The sequence below is a fragment of the Lethenteron reissneri genome, chromosome 25 (assembly GCF_015708825.2).
Source record: "Lethenteron reissneri isolate LAM-NWPU_2019-01 chromosome 25, ASM1570882v1, whole genome shotgun sequence".
Lineage (NCBI taxonomy): Eukaryota > Metazoa > Chordata > Hyperoartia > Petromyzontiformes > Petromyzontidae > Lethenteron > Lethenteron reissneri.
In genome coordinates, this window is record NC_083803.1 from 1,079,629 (window position 1) to 1,098,033 (window position 18,405).

An 18,405-nucleotide genomic window follows, 5' to 3' on the forward strand; every position below is an offset into this window, starting at 1 on the left:
TTTAAAAAATCTGTTTGGAACTGATTTTAAAATACTTGTGATATTACTTAATAATACTGTGTCATTTTAAAGTGAACAGAAATTAGTTTTGAAGATAAATTTCACGGGTCACGCCTGCATGAAGCTCAACCTCACCACGTATGTACCAGACTACAAGGCCATCAGCAAAACTATGCAGCACCAGACGTCGCATTAAAAGTAAGACATATTTAATTTATTATACGTTAAAAATACTATATGGCTCTCAATTAAATATATTTAGAAATATTTGGCTTTTATGGCTCTCCCAATCAAAAAGGTTCCCGACCCCTGGGCTAGGGGCTGTTTGTGCGCTGGGAGAGGCATCTAGCAGTACTCATTTGAAACTCTATGCCCCGCCCTTTCAAGTGGTAAGAGTTTTATTCATGGGCGGTTCGTGGTTTCAGAGATATTGCAATTTCAAATCGGGTCTATATTTTTCAAAACACCCTGTAAACATCGTCAGTTTTATGGCAACACATCAACAATTCTTTCCTCCCATTACTATAATTGTCCAAGCAAATGTTTTAAAAAAATAAGTCCACTTTCCTATTTACAATCATTAACACAGTGCACGATACCATAGTCATAACGTTTGCTTAAATATTTAAATTATTTACATTTAACTAGATGCCAAATGTCCATATTTGTACATTTATATGAGACTAATAATAGGGGTTTTCCCCTTTTTTCTGGCAACAAAACTGAAATCTTTTTACAAGGATTCATGTCTGCATTAACCACAATACTTGCAGTCAAAATTAAAAAAAAAACACACTATGATAATATATGCATTGTCCTTGAAACTGATTGGTCCACACCAAAAAACCCTATTATTTTATTTTGGTACTGGCAAAGGAGGTCTAATGGTGAATTATATGAGACTCTTGATGTAAACTTGGCTAATGCAGTGCTGTGCAACCCTCGGCACCAACAGTTTATTATTATCCCACATGGGCAGGCTGTGTTAAGACCAGCTGCAAGCACTAATACTCGGTGATTATTTTGTTTTTAATAACGCCAGTTTATTTAGGGTTATGCAATTTGCATATTAAGTTTATTGCAGACAGCCTTTAATATCTAAAATTAATAACAACGTTATTATTTGGTCTTGTGCTTTGGGAATAATAATAATATGACGTCATCTTCATGGTCTCTAGCGAGGGTTAATCGGCTGGCTAGGTCTCCAATGTGTTTTTGGGGTTGTACCACGTGTTGTTTGGCATTAAGTCCGACGTTTCGCTCCACGTGCTGGAGAGCTTCTTTAGGAACTGGATGAATTCAGATCGGCCATAGAATGACCGATCACAGTTATCACGAAGCGATGCAAACTCTAATCTAGTAAATAAAATTGTTAACAAAATAATTGTCAAAACATTGAAATAGTGGGTGACCGTGTATTCTAATTGTTAATATTTTAACATTTTAAAATCATAGATTTAGTGACGTCTGGTTGAGATATGGGATGTAGGACCGGAGGGACTGCATTTTGTGTTTAGTTTCTTGTCCTTCCCCCGCAACTCCCATTAGCGCGGTTGGCTACGTACGGTGCGAAAGAAGTTCAACATATATTCGTACATAACTGCTGGCAAAACCCTTCTCTACACCCTGTACTATGTCAATTTGCATGTCGGCATCCCAGACCAGACTCCCATGCCCACCGTGCTGTGGGTGCTGGACATTTTGAAGGCCAAGGCTCCGGAGCTATTGGTGGAGATAAGTCACATCCCATGCACCGTGCTGCACCTCACGGCCAGCCACAATGAGTAAGGAAATCCGCCGTGCCCTTCTCCCACCTTACCCTTCTCCCACCTTGCCTTGTCATCTTCTTATTCCACCTTGCCCTGCTTCTCATTGTCTCACATTTGGCGTGGATGTTTTAATGTTAAGATATTTATTATTATTATTAATCTCTGATTTTCTTGAGGAAATTTGCCACCTTTAAACAATTCAAGTATGCTGCTTTCACGCGTAGCATTTAGACGACAGTTTTTATTGTTACCTCGCACACCGATCATGAGTTTATGGTCTTCGCTGCGTGGCGCGTGTGGTAAAAATCCCTAATCGTAAGATCATAAATACATTTAAGGTTACACAGGCGATCGGTCGACACTTGATGTGGTCTGAAGGTGCACCTAACTTGGCACAACAACTGTGGTGACTACACCGCCACTTAGTGGCAATTGGCGGTTGTTATTGTTGTTGTCATCGTTGTTGTATCACACTGTAATGTTTGTCGAATGTTAAAGCACAATCTGGCACAAGCGTCATCAGACTAAGCGGGCTCTCACGTGACCTTCGTCTCGACTCCGTGCTTGTAGCCTGGTGAGAGGTGCGGAGACCATGGGCCTGAGGAAGGACAGGCACTGCGATTTCCAGAAATTACGAAAAAATTGGTTTCCCAAGAAGGCTGCAAACTTTGTGCACGCCTACAATTCTCCCGACACGGACCCCCTCACCTCGCAGGTGCGTTGAAGTCTTCATGTTAAGCAACAGAACACACACGTGCAACACCGTTTACGGTAACTAGTGAGTGCTGAGAATACAAAATGGACATGGTGGAGATAAAGGGCACTTATTGGCATCTAGCTCATCAGATGATTCTGCTGATGAAGCCGAGAATGGTGAAACCTGCCCAGAGTTTGCTTGCTGCTGGTTAACATTATTTTTGGAAATATCAACAGGCTGACACATTCGAATTATATGTGTAGATACATTATGCTGTACCGTACTATGCTCTGACTGTACAGATTACAAAGTATGGGGCCCAGCAAATCTGTCATCCAGAGAGAGACGCAGACAAACACTGGGACATAGGAGAGAGAGACACACAGACACTCGCCACTCCATAAATAGCAGTACTACCGTGCAATGTAAACCAGTTATTTCCCCCTCCCCAGACCAAGAAGATGTATAGGGGGGGGGGGGGGCAGGGAGTGAGCCACGTTGCTTTATTATAGCTTCTGACACCATTGCACGTGTCTGCATAGCACACGAACAACCGCCATCAAACCACTGAACTGCGGGCGCGTGCCGCCACTCGTGACGACCAAGAGAGCCGGCTGTGCCGCCGCGCGTGTGTGCGTGTGCGTGCCACAGGAGCGTCAGGCCATCATCTGCCACACGCTGGACAACGTGCGAGCCCGCTCAGGGGAACGCGTGGGCAACGTGAACTTCCTGGAGGGACAGGCCATCTGTACGTCCCGGGTGGCTCTTTCCAGGAAAACACTCGCGCGAAATGTGGCAGCGCGCACGCCCGGCCCCCTTGGGCAGGCAACAGTTTTTGTGTCTTTGCTAATTTACCGAGTGGGTTTGAATTCAAGAAGTCGAATCAGGCTGCCGTCGTCACGCTCGTTGCATCGTTCTGTGCTCACGGTCGTCGCCTCCGCGTGTAATTTTGTGCAGTTCCAGAGTTGCTGGCCAAGGGAATGGTGGCTCAAATTTTCCCTCTCCACGAGCCTCGGGCCCTGGCACATTTCGCTAAGACATGGATGTACGGCTTCTTGGAAAAGCAGCCGCTAGGTCAGCAAGTAACAACTCCGTCAACACTCCCCACAACTACACTGCCACACTGCGGTTGGCACCCATGCACACGCGCTTGGACAACAGTGGAGGCATACATCCCAATCAATATAACAAGCTATTTAAATTAAATCGCATTAATATCTCTGACCTCTATCTTTTCTGCATGTCTCTCCCACATCACACTCATCTATATATTTGTCTACATTTCTCAAATCTTACTACATCAATATTGCCTATATCTCTTTTGTCATCTCACAAGGAGTTTATAAATTAAAAGGGGAAGGGGGTCGTGCGGTACTCATGTTCTACTTTGGACCCAATGAGCAAGCACCACCACGAATATAGAGAGTGGTCCAGATGTCTTGTGACCCCAATTAATTGACCCCCAACAGTTTTCCCTTTGCAGATTAATTTCTGTTTAAAATAAACCTTACTTACATTTTTTTTAGTTTTGGAGAATGGTATTTAGGATCACAAGACATCTGGATCACTCTGTATAATACACCAGTGCCTCAAACACCTATTGCCACGATATGTGATTTTGAAGTACAACCATTTGACGTGTGATCTCTGTCCATATATTATGTTACATTTTAAGTTGGAAACTCGAGCACACATGGCGCACAAGAAGAGAATAATCAGGATGGGCGAGTGACTTAGTTACCCAGGGGTCCTCAGGCTTAGCCTCGTGAATTCCCTGAGTCAGCACCATGCAGAGTCTGAATTTAAATCCAGGCAGCTACCTATGATGAAACCAGTTTATCAGTTATAATGAGTTGACAACCTCAGCCTTTTCTCCTGGACCAAAAAGAAAATGTCAAGTAACTATTTACTTACTTACTTCAATGCAATCTGCTTATATGTGAGGGCTAAAAGGCTTTCGTAAAAATATTGACAAACCATTTCTTACACCGTATGAAGCAGCGCTATTGAGTGTTGGTAGTAAATACCTATTGATCTCTAACTTTGTCATCTTCTGAGATTATGCTCTCTGCCTTTGTGGTGTTTTAAAAGGGTTTTACCATTCGTATAAGTGGAATATCATCAGTGATAAAAAAATATATAAAATAATGGAATATTCCTCATAAAACATGTATATTCCATGCTCTCTGTTTAGAAAAGTGATGACCCACTTCCTCAGACTCAAAGTCACATTATCGACATCTGTAAAAGTGCACGCATGTTGGTTACTGTGTGGTCTGTGCTTGTGGTAATTATATCTGAACTGCTCCTGGGCCTCCCCGAGGATGACTCGGCCTTGAATGAGTACCTGGTGGGGTGTGTAAACATAAACATCAGGGAGTACAAAGGCTGTCGGGCACGGTGCTGACCACCCACCTCCTCGGCAATCGCTAACAGCACTTGCCCCAACAAGTCTGCTGAAAGCTATATGGGGGATCTTGTCTATTTTTTGTGTAATAGACCAGATTTGCGAGTACTTTGGGGTGAAAGTGGCCGTGTACTTCGCTTGGCTGGGCTTCTACACGTCGGCCATGTTCTACCCTGCATTCTTTGGGCTCCTGCTCTGGCTCTGCACAACCTCCGACCAGGTGATTTGTGAATAGAACCTGTGCTTAATGTGAATGCGAACATACTCTGTGTACAAAGAGAGCTCTGATCTGTGCCTCTACATAAAAGTGCTAATTATGGATAACACATCACAGTCATGCCCTGCTACCGGCAGACGAGCGCCCACTGGCAGATTGTTGCCGAGTTAGCTTGTGCTGCACAGGGACAGCTGCCACTGGAGGTGTCCTTCCAATCTTTGATATTCGATGTGATTAGAGGCAGTTTGAGTTTCTGAGGCATTTAACCACCGTATAAATGCAGGTGTTATACATTTTATATAATTTAGTCATCGGCGTATTGGCGTTCCAGACCGCGTGAATAAATTAGAAGGGAAAAAGGTAAGCCACATCTGGTGGTACCGACAAGTGAAAATGTTTGGTGTTTGAGCTCATGGACTAAAAGTGCAGCTAGAAGGTAAAGGCGCAGCCCTCCCATTGCTCGCTCACGCCACTGATGGCGGAAGGTCCTCCACTCGTGGAAACTCTAGAGAGCCCTTCTAGAGGATACTTTGGCCTACTCTTCCACGTTGGGTCATTCATCTTGGAAGAGGTGGGAGTACCCACACTTTACCCCACCACAGGCGACCTGCCGCCGATCGACTGTCGTGCACCCACTTACCGTATCCTGCTGAGTGGACATGGGCGGGAGGATCTAAGAACCTTGCATCACTGTTTCAAGTGACGCGCCGGGAGGTCGAATCAAACCGTCGTTCTCTGGATTGCAACTCCAATGTGCTCACCATCACACCCCGGGCGGCAACGTCCTCGTGATGGCAGATGGGAAACCGGGTGTGGGACTCTGCTTGCGTGTGCCGCAGACGAGCCAGGACATCAGCTGCGTGGCGTTCTCGCTGTTCAATGTGGTGTGGGCGACGCTGTTCCTGGAGGGCTGGAAGAGACACAGTGCCGAGCTCTCTCACAGGTGAACTCACGCAGGGGCGCAACTGCGGAGTGGGGGGGGGGGGTGTTATGCGGCGATGCATAGGGGCTCCAGTCGGCCACAAGGAGGCCCCGAATCAACAGATTAACGAGTACAAACACGTTAAGAAAAGTTATTTTAAAAAAGGTTCATTCAAAAATTACCTGTGGTTTACCATGCACCAAGCCCAACTAACGCGTCTGGCTATCATATCAAGAGAGCAGCATAACGTTGCACGATCCACCCCCTTTGAGAGAAGCTTAGACCGATTGGGGCCGGCATGACACACGATAACTTAATTGTGAATATTGTACCTTTCAATTTGTATTTAATTAATATTGTCACTGTGAGACTGTCTTCCTCTAAACCCCATTCACGGTGCAACTAAAATAACATATATAGAGAGTGTTATATCCTACATATTATTGTATACGGGTTAAAAATATCCGTATCTTGCATACCCCCGTTGAAATAGGTAGTTGCAGCGCCCCTGAACTCACGCTCCACTCCTCCACTTTGTGGGGGTGAGCGAAGCGTTGCGCCGTCCTCTGGAATATATAAATTGAGATCTCTTCTGCGAGAACCTCTGCTTCATCGTTATTACACCTGTAAATATGACTGCCTTACCGGCGTGTAATGATGCAGAAATGTGTCGATTAACGTTGTTAATTTTCGTTATATATGTGTAGTGAAACACAATACTTATGTATTTGGATATTGAGGGGCTGTGTTATGGAGGGAGGTGACGCCACGGCAGGGAACTTGGGGGATGAGGCTCTCGACTTATGTTGCTGAATGTGAATGTTATCAGCACCACTGAGTGGACAGAGCCCCGTTCCTAAAGTTCGTGGGTGTGAGGTGCAGTGGGATCGGTGGACAGCTTCGGGAGCTGTTAGATGGAGCAGTTAACGAGCAGCCACGAGGCTGTCAGATGGAGCAGTTAACGAGCAGCCACGAGGCTGTCAGTTGGGGCAGTTAATGGGCAGCCACGAGGCTGTCGGTTGGAGCAGTTAATGGGCAGCCACGAGGCTGTCGGTTGGAGCAGTTAATGGGTAGCCACGAGGCTGTCAGTTGGGGCAGTTAATGGGCAGCCACGAGGCTGTCAGTTGGGGCAGTTCACGGGCAGCCACGAGGCTGTCATTTGGGGCAGTTAATGGGCAGCCACGAGGCTGTCAGTTGGGGCAGTTAATGGGCAGCCACGAGGCTGTCAGTTGGGGCAGTTAATGGGCAGCCACGAGGCTGCCAGTTGGGGCAGTTAATGGGCAGCCACTAGGCTGCCAGTTGGGGCAGTTAATGGGCAGCCACGAGGCTGTCAGTTGGGGCAGTTAATGGGCAGCCACGAGGCTGTCAGTTGGGGCAGTTCACGGGCAGCCACGAGGCTGTCATTTGGGGCAGTTAATGGGCAGCCACGAGGCTGTCAGTTGGGGCAGTTAATGGGCAGCCACGAGGCTGTCAGTTGGGGCAGTTAATGGGCAGCCACGAGGCTGCCAGTTGGGGCAGTTAATGGGCAGCCACTAGGCTGCCAGTTGGGGCAGTTAATGGGCAGCCACGAGGCTGTCAGTTGGGGCAGTTAATGGGCAGCCACGAGGCTGCCAGTTGGGGCAGTTAATGGACAGCCACGAGGCTGTCAGTTGGGGCAGATAATGGGCAGCCACGAGGCTGCCAGTTGGGGCAGTTAATGGGCAGCCACGAGGCTGTCAGTTGGGGCAGTTAACGGGCAGCCACGAGGCTGTCGGTTGGAGCAGTTAACGGGCAGCCACGAGGTTGTCAGTTGGAGCAGTTAATGGGCAGCCACGAGGTTGTCAGTTGGGGCAGTTAATGGGCAGCCACGAGGCTGCCAGTTGGGGCAATTAATGGACAGCCACGAGGCTGCCAGTTGGGGCAGTTAATGGGCAGCCACGAGGCTGCCAGTTGGGGCAGTTAACGGGCAGCCACGAGGTTGTCAGTTGGAGCAGTTAATGGGCAGCCACGAGGTTGTCAGTTGGAGCAGTTAATGGGCAGCCACGAGGTTATCAGTTGGAGCAGTTAACGGGCAGCCACGAGGCTGTCGGTTCGAGCAGATAATGGGAGTGGCTAGGTTGTGAGAACTCCATAGGAAGTTATAGGATAAATAACTATATTAGTGTAAACAACAAGTTACCGATTGTTTCAATTGTGAAATAATATATTGTATTAAATTATGTTACCCATTCTGGGGACAAAATATACACGATTGTCAGTGTTTTCTTACTGTTTATATATAGCAAAATTTAGGCGGTGTTACATATGTGTAATAAAAGGACTCGGACACTTCCTTCTGTCTTCGTGTCTTTTATTGGGTTCTCGTCCTCACCCACACGGCACTCTGTTATAACTCTGTATTTGTAGCCCCCGGCTATTCACTGCTATTATAGCTCCTTCTTCCCTCTGACTCTCTGCTTCATCTACTGTAACCTCCTCCCTGCAGACTCGCTGCTACCTCTATGCAGACTCCCGCTGCTACCCCTATGTGCAGACCCTCTGGCTGCTACCGTATGCAGACCCGCTGCTGACTCTGTATGCAGCCCCGCTGCTGACTGCAGCCTCCTCGCTGCTTCGGGTCGGTCACCGCTGGCCAACGGTGCCGATCCTCGCTCCCCCGTGTTCGTGGCGATCTCGCCACCCTCCGCTTCGCCCTTCGTGGCCTCTCTCTGTTCCTGGTTCCCCGTCACTCCCCGTCCTCTTCCGGTTCCCCTCCTTCTATAGCCTAACCCCTCACCCCCCCACGTGACCTAACTCCTCCCCTCCTGACTGTCACCTCCGGAGGGCCGTTTACGCCCGCATTACATCACCCTCCCCCATAAAGAAAATCCAGCCGACCTCGGCTGAATTGCAACCTGACAAGAAATGCGGGTGTAAAGGGCCAACACGTAAAAAGACACGAAGCATGCAACAACAATATAACCAGAACACAACACAACACAATCTAACGAAACGTGAGGGATTTCGAGCGAGTACGGGCAGCCGGGCCGTCCCGGACGGTCGGCAGACCACCCGCCGAGCGGGAACGTGGAAGGGTTTTAGGGGCGACGGGCGCAAGTTCTTCCGTCGCCATTGGAGGCCCGCCACTGTCCCGCTCGCGTCCAGAGACATCCCGTACTCGCGTCCGCGGAGGGATAGGAAGAGCTGCAGGTCCCGTGGGTTCTGCGGCTCCAGTCGACGTCCCACGAGCGGAACGTCCTCCCCCCTGCGCTGTCACGGCCGGCTTGTCTGTGAAGGGTACGACAGGCGCTCTCGCAAGGTCAGCAGACACAGGCAAGGGCGAGTCGGCAGCAACAGACCCCGGCAAGGCAACTTCGGGAGATGACGCATCCGGCCGCGGGGCAATGTATGGCTTCAACCGGGATGTATGCACGAACCAGCGCCGTGAACCAACCTGAACACGCGCCGACTGTGGGTTGGGAACCTCAATGAGGCGGACCGGACCCTGCCAAGGTCTATGTAATTTAGGAGAGGTACCTGGCCGCACCTGTGGGCAATGAAGCCAGGCCAGGTCCCCCTTTTTCCAGGGGCACTCCCCCTTTGATCGTCGGGCACACCGCTCATTCCTGGCCTGAGCCTTGGCAGTAGCCATGCGGGCACTTTCCCTCGCCTCAGCGACACGCCGAACGTTGTCCTTAATATACTCAGGAAGAGGCTTAACAGGCCCCCTCGCGCCGGTTCCCAACTGTTCATTAATCGGCGGCACATTCTCACGGCCGTACATAAGGAAGAACGGCGAGTATCCAGTAGCCGCGTGCGGCGTCATGCGATACGCCGAAAGCACCCCAGGGATATGCAAATCCCAATCAGATTGATTTTCCCCGACTGTATGGCACAGCATGGCGGACAGAGTCCGATTCAACCGTTCCACCATACCATCCGTTTGCGGGTGGTAGGGGGACGTCCGTATCTTTTTAGTTCCAAGAGCCGCACACACCTCCCCCAACAATTTGGACGAAAAGTTACGTCCTTGATCCGTAAGGAGCCTCTCCGGCGCCCCTTTGTCCATTACATACCCAAATAGAAAGGCGTCAGTGATAGACGCCGCTGACTGGTCAGGCAAAGGCCAGGCCATCGGCCAGCGAGAGAGGTACTCAACCCCCACCAGTAAATACTTATTTCCCTTAGCGGATGGCGGAAAGGGTCCCAAAATATCTAACGCCACCAGCTCATTAACCCGAGATACTTTAATCGATTGTATCGGCGGAACATATGGATGTTTAGGTGGTTTACGGCGGGCGCAATCGGGACACGCGCGAACGTGACCGACGACATCCGTCGTCATGCCGTGCCAATAATAGTCTCGTTGCAGCGTCAATAGGGTTTTCTGCACCCCCAGGTGTAAAAGTGTGTCACAGTGCAAAGATCTAATCAACTCATACCGCAATGACGCAGGCACAACGAGACGCCAGTGTTCCTGTATCCCTTCCCTCCACATCAGTAACCCATCTCGGAGAGCAGTTTCCGAAATACCACCCGCACCGACTTCCTTACCCGCCTTCTCCGTTCGTTTTCGCAACGACACCAAAGATTCGTCCAACATTTGCTCCCGAATCCACACAGACCTTGGAAGACGCAAAACCCCGTCAGCCGGTCCCCCATCAACCGGTCCCGGTGTAAGCGGAGTTTCGGGAACATCCACTGCCAGCGCGACAGGCTGAGGGGGGGGCTGAGTCGGTCCACACCTATGCGTCCCCGACGCACACGCACAAGGGGATCGTTGCGGCAACCTGGACAGTGCGTCCGCGTTAGCGTGACGCACACCCTTCCGATGGTGAATTTGGAAGGAGAATTCTTGCAACGTGTCCAGCCATCTCGCCAATTGTCCGGATGGCTGGTCCATCTTAAGAGCGTACTGCAAGGCCGCATGGTCCGTGCGGACAATAAACGACCGACCGTACAGATACGGTCGAAATTGTCGGAGAAAAAACACAATAGCCAAAAGTTCCCTGCGAGTGACGCAGTAACGGGTTTCCGCGGGAGATAAAACCCGACTCCCATACGCCACCACACGCTCAACACCACCTTTTGACTGGGACAACACCGCCCCAATACCAGTGTCACTCGCATCAGTATCCAGAATGAAGGGATGTTCAAAATCCGGATAATCCAACGTCGGCGCAGTAGCCAGTAAATCGCGCAGGCTCCGAAACGCCGCCTCCTCCGGCGGTCCCCACACAAATTTATGCCCCTTCCCAGTAAGGAGATGCAAAGGCCTGGCGATAGTAGCGAAATTCGGAACAAACCTCCGATAATATGAGGCGAACCCCAAAAACCGACGCACATCACCCACCGTGGCCGGGGTTGCCCAATCCCGGACACAAGCAGTTTTCTCTGGATCCGTGGCCACCCCGTCCGCACTAACAATATGTCCCAAGTATCGAACGGAGCGTTGCAGTAAATGACATTTCTTAGGCTTGAATTTCAATTTAGCAGAACGCATTCTGGCGAATACAGCCTCCAACCGCAGTAAATGCTCATCAAATGTGCGGCTGAAGACTATAATATCATCTAAATAAATGAGACATGTCTCCCACTGCAACCCCGTCAACACCAACTCCATCAACCTCTGAAAAGTGGCAGGGGCAGCATTCAACCCCATCGGAAGACAGTTAAATTGGAATAACCCCTGCGGCGTACGGAAAGCTGTCTTTTCTCGCGAGGGCTCGTCAAGGGGGAGCTGCCAGAAGCCCGAAGAGAGATCTAGCGTTGAAAAAAACTTAGCCCCTGACAAGGCGTCGAGAGAATCGTCCATACGCGGCAGGGGATACGCATCTGCCACCGACACTTTATTCAGCTTCCGAAAATCCACACAAAATCGCAATTTACCATCCTTCTTTTTAACCAACACAACAGGCGCGCCCCATGGGCTATTAGACAGGAGATATAATATCCGCTTTCAACATGTCTTCCACTGCCCCTCGAACATGCTCACGCTCAGCCGGACTCATCCGACGCGAGTTCAACCGGATAGGGGCAGCGTCCCCCGTGTCGATATGATGAGAGAGAAGCGAGGTGCGTCCCAAGTCCAAATCGTCCGAGCTAAACACATCGGAATAGCTCGATAATAATTTATGAATCGCACAACGCTGCTCGGTGGAAAGGGCCGAATTTTCCCCACATAATTCGGCGATCCAACGATCATCAACCCCTCCATCGTGTGAAACACCACCCACAAGCCCCCCGTCCGGCAGGTCACTCTGGGCCGTAAACGCCGTAGTGGCATGTGCCACAACGGTACCAGCTGGCACACACACGCTTTCAGCACTCGCATTTAACACCTGCAAAAACGGGCGCTGATCTGGACGGACAATAGTTTGCGCCCCTACCAGCGCTAAGCCGCCCGTAACCGCGGCGGACGGCGACAGCAAAATCCCAAAAGCACCCTGCCGACCCGGAACCGGCTTCCGGTATCGTAAGGGAATGAGCATCTGAGAGCCAGGTGGAATATCAACCGAAACTTCCGATAGCGCCTGCACCTGGGCGACAGGAGCCGGTCGCCCCCAGGCGGACTGTAAAAATTCCAATTTCCGGCCCCCCGGTAGTTCTATGCAATTTTCATTGATTCTAATTAGAATGGGCATCTTAGCCAAAAAATCCGTACCCAACAGGCAAGGAACCGCCAGGGACCTCGAAATCAACACAACGCCCGAGGCCGAGACACCCCCGATAGAAATGTTAGCGTCCACCTGTCCCACGATGCCCATACTACCCCCGTTCGCAGCGATGCAGGAAGCGTAAGCCGGCCTCACGGCCCCCAGTGGGATGTTCAAAAGATGGAATATCACATCCGAAATAATGGTCGCGGACGCACCGGAATCCACCAAAATACGTACGTCCACCCCTTGGATGGACCCAGGTACAGTGGACGAACCGGTAGCGGCCGCGACAACCCGCCGAGCCAGCTTACGCCACTGCGTTATCGAGCGACAAGGCTCAGCTACTGGCCTCCCGTATTTTACAACATCCGCGTCGCATAACAACGGCGATGAGTGAGGTGTCAGGCCTTGCCGGGTGTCTGGTGCGCACCGACTTGCCTGTGCCGGAGGGTCTTTCTTTGGGGCGTCCGCTGTCGAGGCCTCCTGCTGGGGCGGCCCCCGGAACCCGGGCCCAGCAGTCCCTGGCATAGTGGCCCCGACGGCCGCAGCGGAAGCAGTCGACGTCGGGGCGGCGCGCAGCGGGCACCCCGTCCCGACGCGGCCGCGCCGGCGGCGGAGCCCGCGGCCCTGGCCCGCTTCGAGCCGGCCACGGAGTGGAGGCGGCCGACAACTCCTTTGGGCCGGTCGCATCCGACACGTACACGGCCTTCGTAGGGTCCCACCCTACGGCCCCCCCATCGACGACAGGACCGCCCGTCCACGCCGTCACCTGTTTCCAGCGGCGGAGATTGAACTGGGCGTCCAAACACTTGGCCGCGGTCCGGGACGTGAGTTTTTCGTGACCGCATGCCTGCATGGGAATGCCGAGATCTCGGGACAACTCCAACATCTTCCCCAAGATGAGTGGTTCCAGCAGGTCAGGCTCCGTCTCCGGGTAAGCGGCCATAGCGAGTTCCAACACGGCGCCCCTGTACGCTACAGGTGACTCCTCAGGTGCGCGTTGCCGCTGCACGAATCGGCGATGGGCGTCATCGGGTGGCTCGTACGCGTCCGCCATTTCCTCGAACACCCCTCGCAGAGTTTTCTTCTTCGCAGCTTTTATAGAGCGAAAAAAACGAACGGACTCATCATCAAGAAGAGTCGGGAGCACCTCCAGTGCCTCAGCGTCCGTCCACCTTGCCGTACGTACCGCCGCCAAAAATCTGCAGGCGAACGCACTCCAATCGCCCCCGATGGAGAACTCTTTGATGGTTGTAAGGTGACGACTGCGACTCCTTGGCTTGCTTCCGTCCGTCGCTGACTCTTCCGGCGGTAAGTTCAGCAAGGCGTCGCAACGCTGTGTCGCCAAAATGGCGGACGATCCTCGCGGCGGCCCCAAAATCGCGGCTTCCCGCCTTCCGTGGTGCGCCACGCCCAAGATGGCGTCTTCACGCCGCGTGGCCGATGGCGGCGCCATCAAAGACGACCCGGGCTCCTGCCGATCACCACCATCACCTTCCAACGCCGCCCTTGGCGTGACAAGGTCACACAACTCTGTGATGACGGTTTTTAGGGTTGCCAGTTGCTCCGCCATCCGGATCCATCTTAAATCTTCGTCCTTCAACGCAGATGGGTCGGACGAAGGGGCCACCTCCTCGACGCCCGGGCCCTCACGGATCTCTCCCTCCGCCGAAGTGAAGCCGACCTCAGGAGGAAGATCGTCGTCGTCCGAAGATGAAGCCGACGCCGGGGATGGAATATTCTTTTTCCTCAGTTGTTTCGCCATGCCGTTTCACTTCTGACTCCAGTGTAATAAAAGGACTCGGACACTTCCTTCTGTCTTCGTGTCTTTTATTGGGTTCTCGTCCTCACCCACACGGCACTCTGTTATAACTCTGTATTTGTAGCCCCCGGCTATTCACTGCTATTATAGCTCCTTCTTCCCTCTGACTCTCTGCTTCATCTACTGTAACCTCCTCCCTGCAGACTCGCTGCTACCTCTATGCAGACTCCCGCTGCTACCCCTATGTGCAGACCCTCTGGCTGCTACCGTATGCAGACCCGCTGCTGACTCTGTATGCAGCCCCGCTGCTGACTGCAGCCTCCTCGCTGCTTCGGGTCGGTCACCGCTGGCCAACGGTGCCGATCCTCGCTCCCCCGTGTTCGTGGCGATCTCGCCACCCTCCGCTTCGCCCTTCGTGGCCTCTCTCTGTTCCTGGTTCCCCGTCACTCCCCGTCCTCTTCCGGTTCCCCTCCTTCTATAGCCTAACCCCTCACCCCCCCACGTGACCTAACTCCTCCCCTCCTGACGTCACCTCCGGAGGGCCGTTTACGCCCGCATTACATCTGCATCGGATCGTGCATGTGTTCGAATTTATTATATATTTAGTATTCATGCATATTATAAGCGGTAAAATTTAGAGTTGGGAAGTGACAAAAATTGTGTAATTAAGACAAACATTTGGAGAAACAACACAAATGAGATAGTAAAATGAGGCAAAGAAGAGTGATTCTTTTTTTTATCAAATCGCGATTCCTAATTTGTGAAAATGTTATCAATTTCTGGGTGGGTTAATAATGTCGAATGCCTCGATCCCCAGTTTCACTATTTAATTTCTCTGCTTACAAAGCACTTCAAACGAATAACATTTTCAAAGTGTATACATTTTTCTTTATAAAAAAATCAAACAATCTAAGAGGGTTCATTTCATAAAGCTTTCACAGAATATATGTTTATATACATAAACATATATGATTGGAGTCCATCCGAATCCGGGCCCCTTCATCCGCACCATCGTTGCAGCACGGGCTGATATAATAGGGCTACGACATGCACCATCTCTTCATCATCTGCACCTGCAACCCGCACTCCTGAGGACGCTCTCTGTCCTTGGGCTTCTCCGAGGCCAACGTCGGAGACCGCATCGGCACCGTGGTTGCAGAGGTGGCAGGGGCCGCCGTTCACAGGTCGACCTCGAACCAGCCAACTCCTCTGTTCCCTCGACGCCTCACCTGCACGGATCTTCACATCTACCTTCACATATCCGCCTCGGTCTGCTCAACGCACGCTCCATCACTAATAAATCAGCCCTGATTCATGATACCATCTCGGACCACCACATCGACCTTTTGCTCATCACTGAGACCTGGTGCAGGCAAGACTCCCCGCCAGCTATCTCTCTGGAAGTTGCGCCCCCAGGATACAAGGTTCTACATAAACCTCGCGCAACTAACCAGCGGGGTGGTGGCTTAGCGGTCGTTTACAATGCTCACTTGAAAATTAAAGAGCTCCATCTACCAATGGCTCAGGCCACATTCGAGGTCCAGTCCGTATCCCTTACTACTAACAACGAGTGCTTTAACATTATTTCCATCTATCGCCCTCCAGATGGCAGCATCAACACCTTCGTAAATGAGCTTTCGGAATTCCTATATCTGATTCCTAACCCATCTCACAGGCTCGTGCTTACAGGCGACTTCAATTGCCCCGGCAATACCCCAGCCTCCATCGATAGTCACCTTGAGTCAACTTTGGCCTGCCATAACCTGGTCATCACAAACTCAGGCCCCACCAGAGCTTCGTCAACAAACGTTGAGAGCATGCTCGACCTGGTTCTGGAACCTAACCAGCACCGACGCATCACTGCACTGGGAGTTTTCCAAACTGGTTACTCCGACCACCGCCTTATACTTTCTTCCCTCCATTTTCCGAAGCCAATCACCATCAAATTCACCCGCAACTTGCGTAATTTTAAGGGTATCGAATTTTCTGCTTTTCGTCACCTCCTTGCAAACTCGCTTTCAATGTTATCCCCATCATCGGATCCAACCGTCTGCGCTCTCCAACTAGAAGCTGACATGAGGGCGGCGCTGGACAAACTAGCTCCATTAAAATCACGAACCGCTAGGCAGTCTTCTCACGACACTCACTGGCTCTCAAGAGATGCCATCATTGCTAAGCGAACCAGGAGGCGTCTTGAACGTATCGCATCCCGCAGTGGTCTACCTGCTGATCGACTTGCTTACAGAGTCGCCTGCAGGAAAACTAACAAACTGATCCTTGTCTCACGTTCCTCCCACATTGAGGAACGCATCAAAAAAGCAACCGGAAACCCGCGCATTCTATGGAAAACTCTCAAAGATCTTCTCCATCCTGGTAGCACCATGGTCCCTCACCTTAGCGATCCCCTTGCCTCACTGAAACTTGCCACCTCTTTTAATACTTACTTCAACAACAAGCTAATCGCCGTCGCAAACTCGTGCACGTCTACTGACACATTGCACCATTGTACCCCGCTCATGGTACCTAAAATTGTAAGCACTAACCCAGACACTCTTCTAACTATGCTAAAGCCTGTGTCTACAAAAGACGTTTTCGCTTTAATTGAATCACTTCCTTTGAAGTCATCTCCACTCGACGTGCTCCCAGGTTCCTTGTTCAAGCAATGTGCTCCGGAACTCGCCATCATGATCAGGAACATCGCAAATGCCTCCTTCTCTTCGGGGTGTTTTCCGTCCAACCTCAAATCTGGCCTGGTTTCTCCCTTGTTAAAGAAACCAAATCTAGATCCGGATGACCCATCTAGTTATCGTCCCATCACTAACCTCTCGAACCTCTCTAAACTCCTTGAACGACTAGCCCTCGCCCAGCTACAACCACACGTCACCTCCTCCGCAAACTACTGCAACTTCCAGTCAGCTTACCGTCAAAACTATTCCACAGAAACAGCACTCACCAGGGTGCTCGATGACATTTTAACGATCGTTGATTCCGGCTCAACTGTTGCACTTGTAAGTCTGGACATTTCGTCAGCCTTCGACACCATCAACCATTCGCTCCTTACTTCCCTCCTGAAATCCGACTTCGGTATATGCGGCTCAGCACTCAAGTGGATAGCTTCGTACCTTTCTGACCGGCAATCCTCAGTCAGGGTGGGCATGTCCACATCGCCTGAAACAAGAGCATTATGCGGGGTTCCCCAGGGCTCTGTTCTAGGTCCCCTGCTCTTCACAGCCTACACTTCCCCGATCGGCCGACTCATTGCAAGCTTCGGTGTTAAGCATCACTCATACGCGGATGACACGATTCTATTCACCGCCATCGATTCTAGCAATGCATCTGGATTCGAGAGGCTCTCGGAATGTACCACCGCCGTGCAACAATGGTTCACTGCACACAACCTAGCCCTTAATCCGAAAAAGTCAGTGGCCATCATGTTAGGTACCAAGCAACGTCTCAATTCAGCAGCACTCCCCACACACATACACATCTTCGGTCATAGCATCAAGTTCACCAACCACTTCAGCTACCTCGGTGTCATCCTAGATTCAACTTTATCCTTCGACCGTCAAACCAACCATATCATCAGCTCATGTAACTTTCACCTGAAGGCTCTTAGACACATACGTCCTCTCATCTCTACTGAAATTGCCAACACTTTGGCATGTTGCATAGTTGGGTCTCGCCTTGACTATTGTAACTCCGTCCTTGTCCGGACCTCCGCTGGCAACCTAAGGAAGCTTCAAAGACTACAAAATAACCTAGCACGCGTCGTCATTGCCCACACTCATCCCCGCCTCGACTCACTAGCTCGTCTCCGCGCTCTCAACTGGCTCCCCATTGCCAGTAGGGTCACATACAAGACCGCCTGCCTCTGCCACAATGCCTTCATATCCGCCTGCCCGCCGTATCTTTCTTCATTACTGACAACTTGCAGCTCAGCACACGGCAGATGCCTGCGCAGCGCGACTCACGACCTCCTCTTGATACCAAGATCCAGGATGGTCATGTCTACGC

At 51.0% G+C, this 18,405-nt stretch overlaps 1 protein-coding gene across 2 annotated transcripts in view; it reads left to right on the forward strand.

The window, feature by feature from the left end:
• Positions 1-18,405, forward strand: part of LOC133346972 (anoctamin-8-like) — a 65,340-nt gene that overhangs the window by 21,431 nt on the left and 25,504 nt on the right. For both annotated transcript variants that reach the window (XM_061558820.1, XM_061558821.1), the window contains exons 3-8: positions 1,661-1,784; positions 2,340-2,484; positions 3,118-3,214; positions 3,424-3,540; positions 4,966-5,093; positions 5,930-6,033. In XM_061558820.1, the coding sequence (XP_061414804.1) occupies positions 1,661-1,784; positions 2,340-2,484; positions 3,118-3,214; positions 3,424-3,540; positions 4,966-5,093; positions 5,930-6,033 (715 nt within the window). The remainder of the gene's footprint in view (positions 1-1,660; positions 1,785-2,339; positions 2,485-3,117; positions 3,215-3,423; positions 3,541-4,965; positions 5,094-5,929; positions 6,034-18,405) is intronic.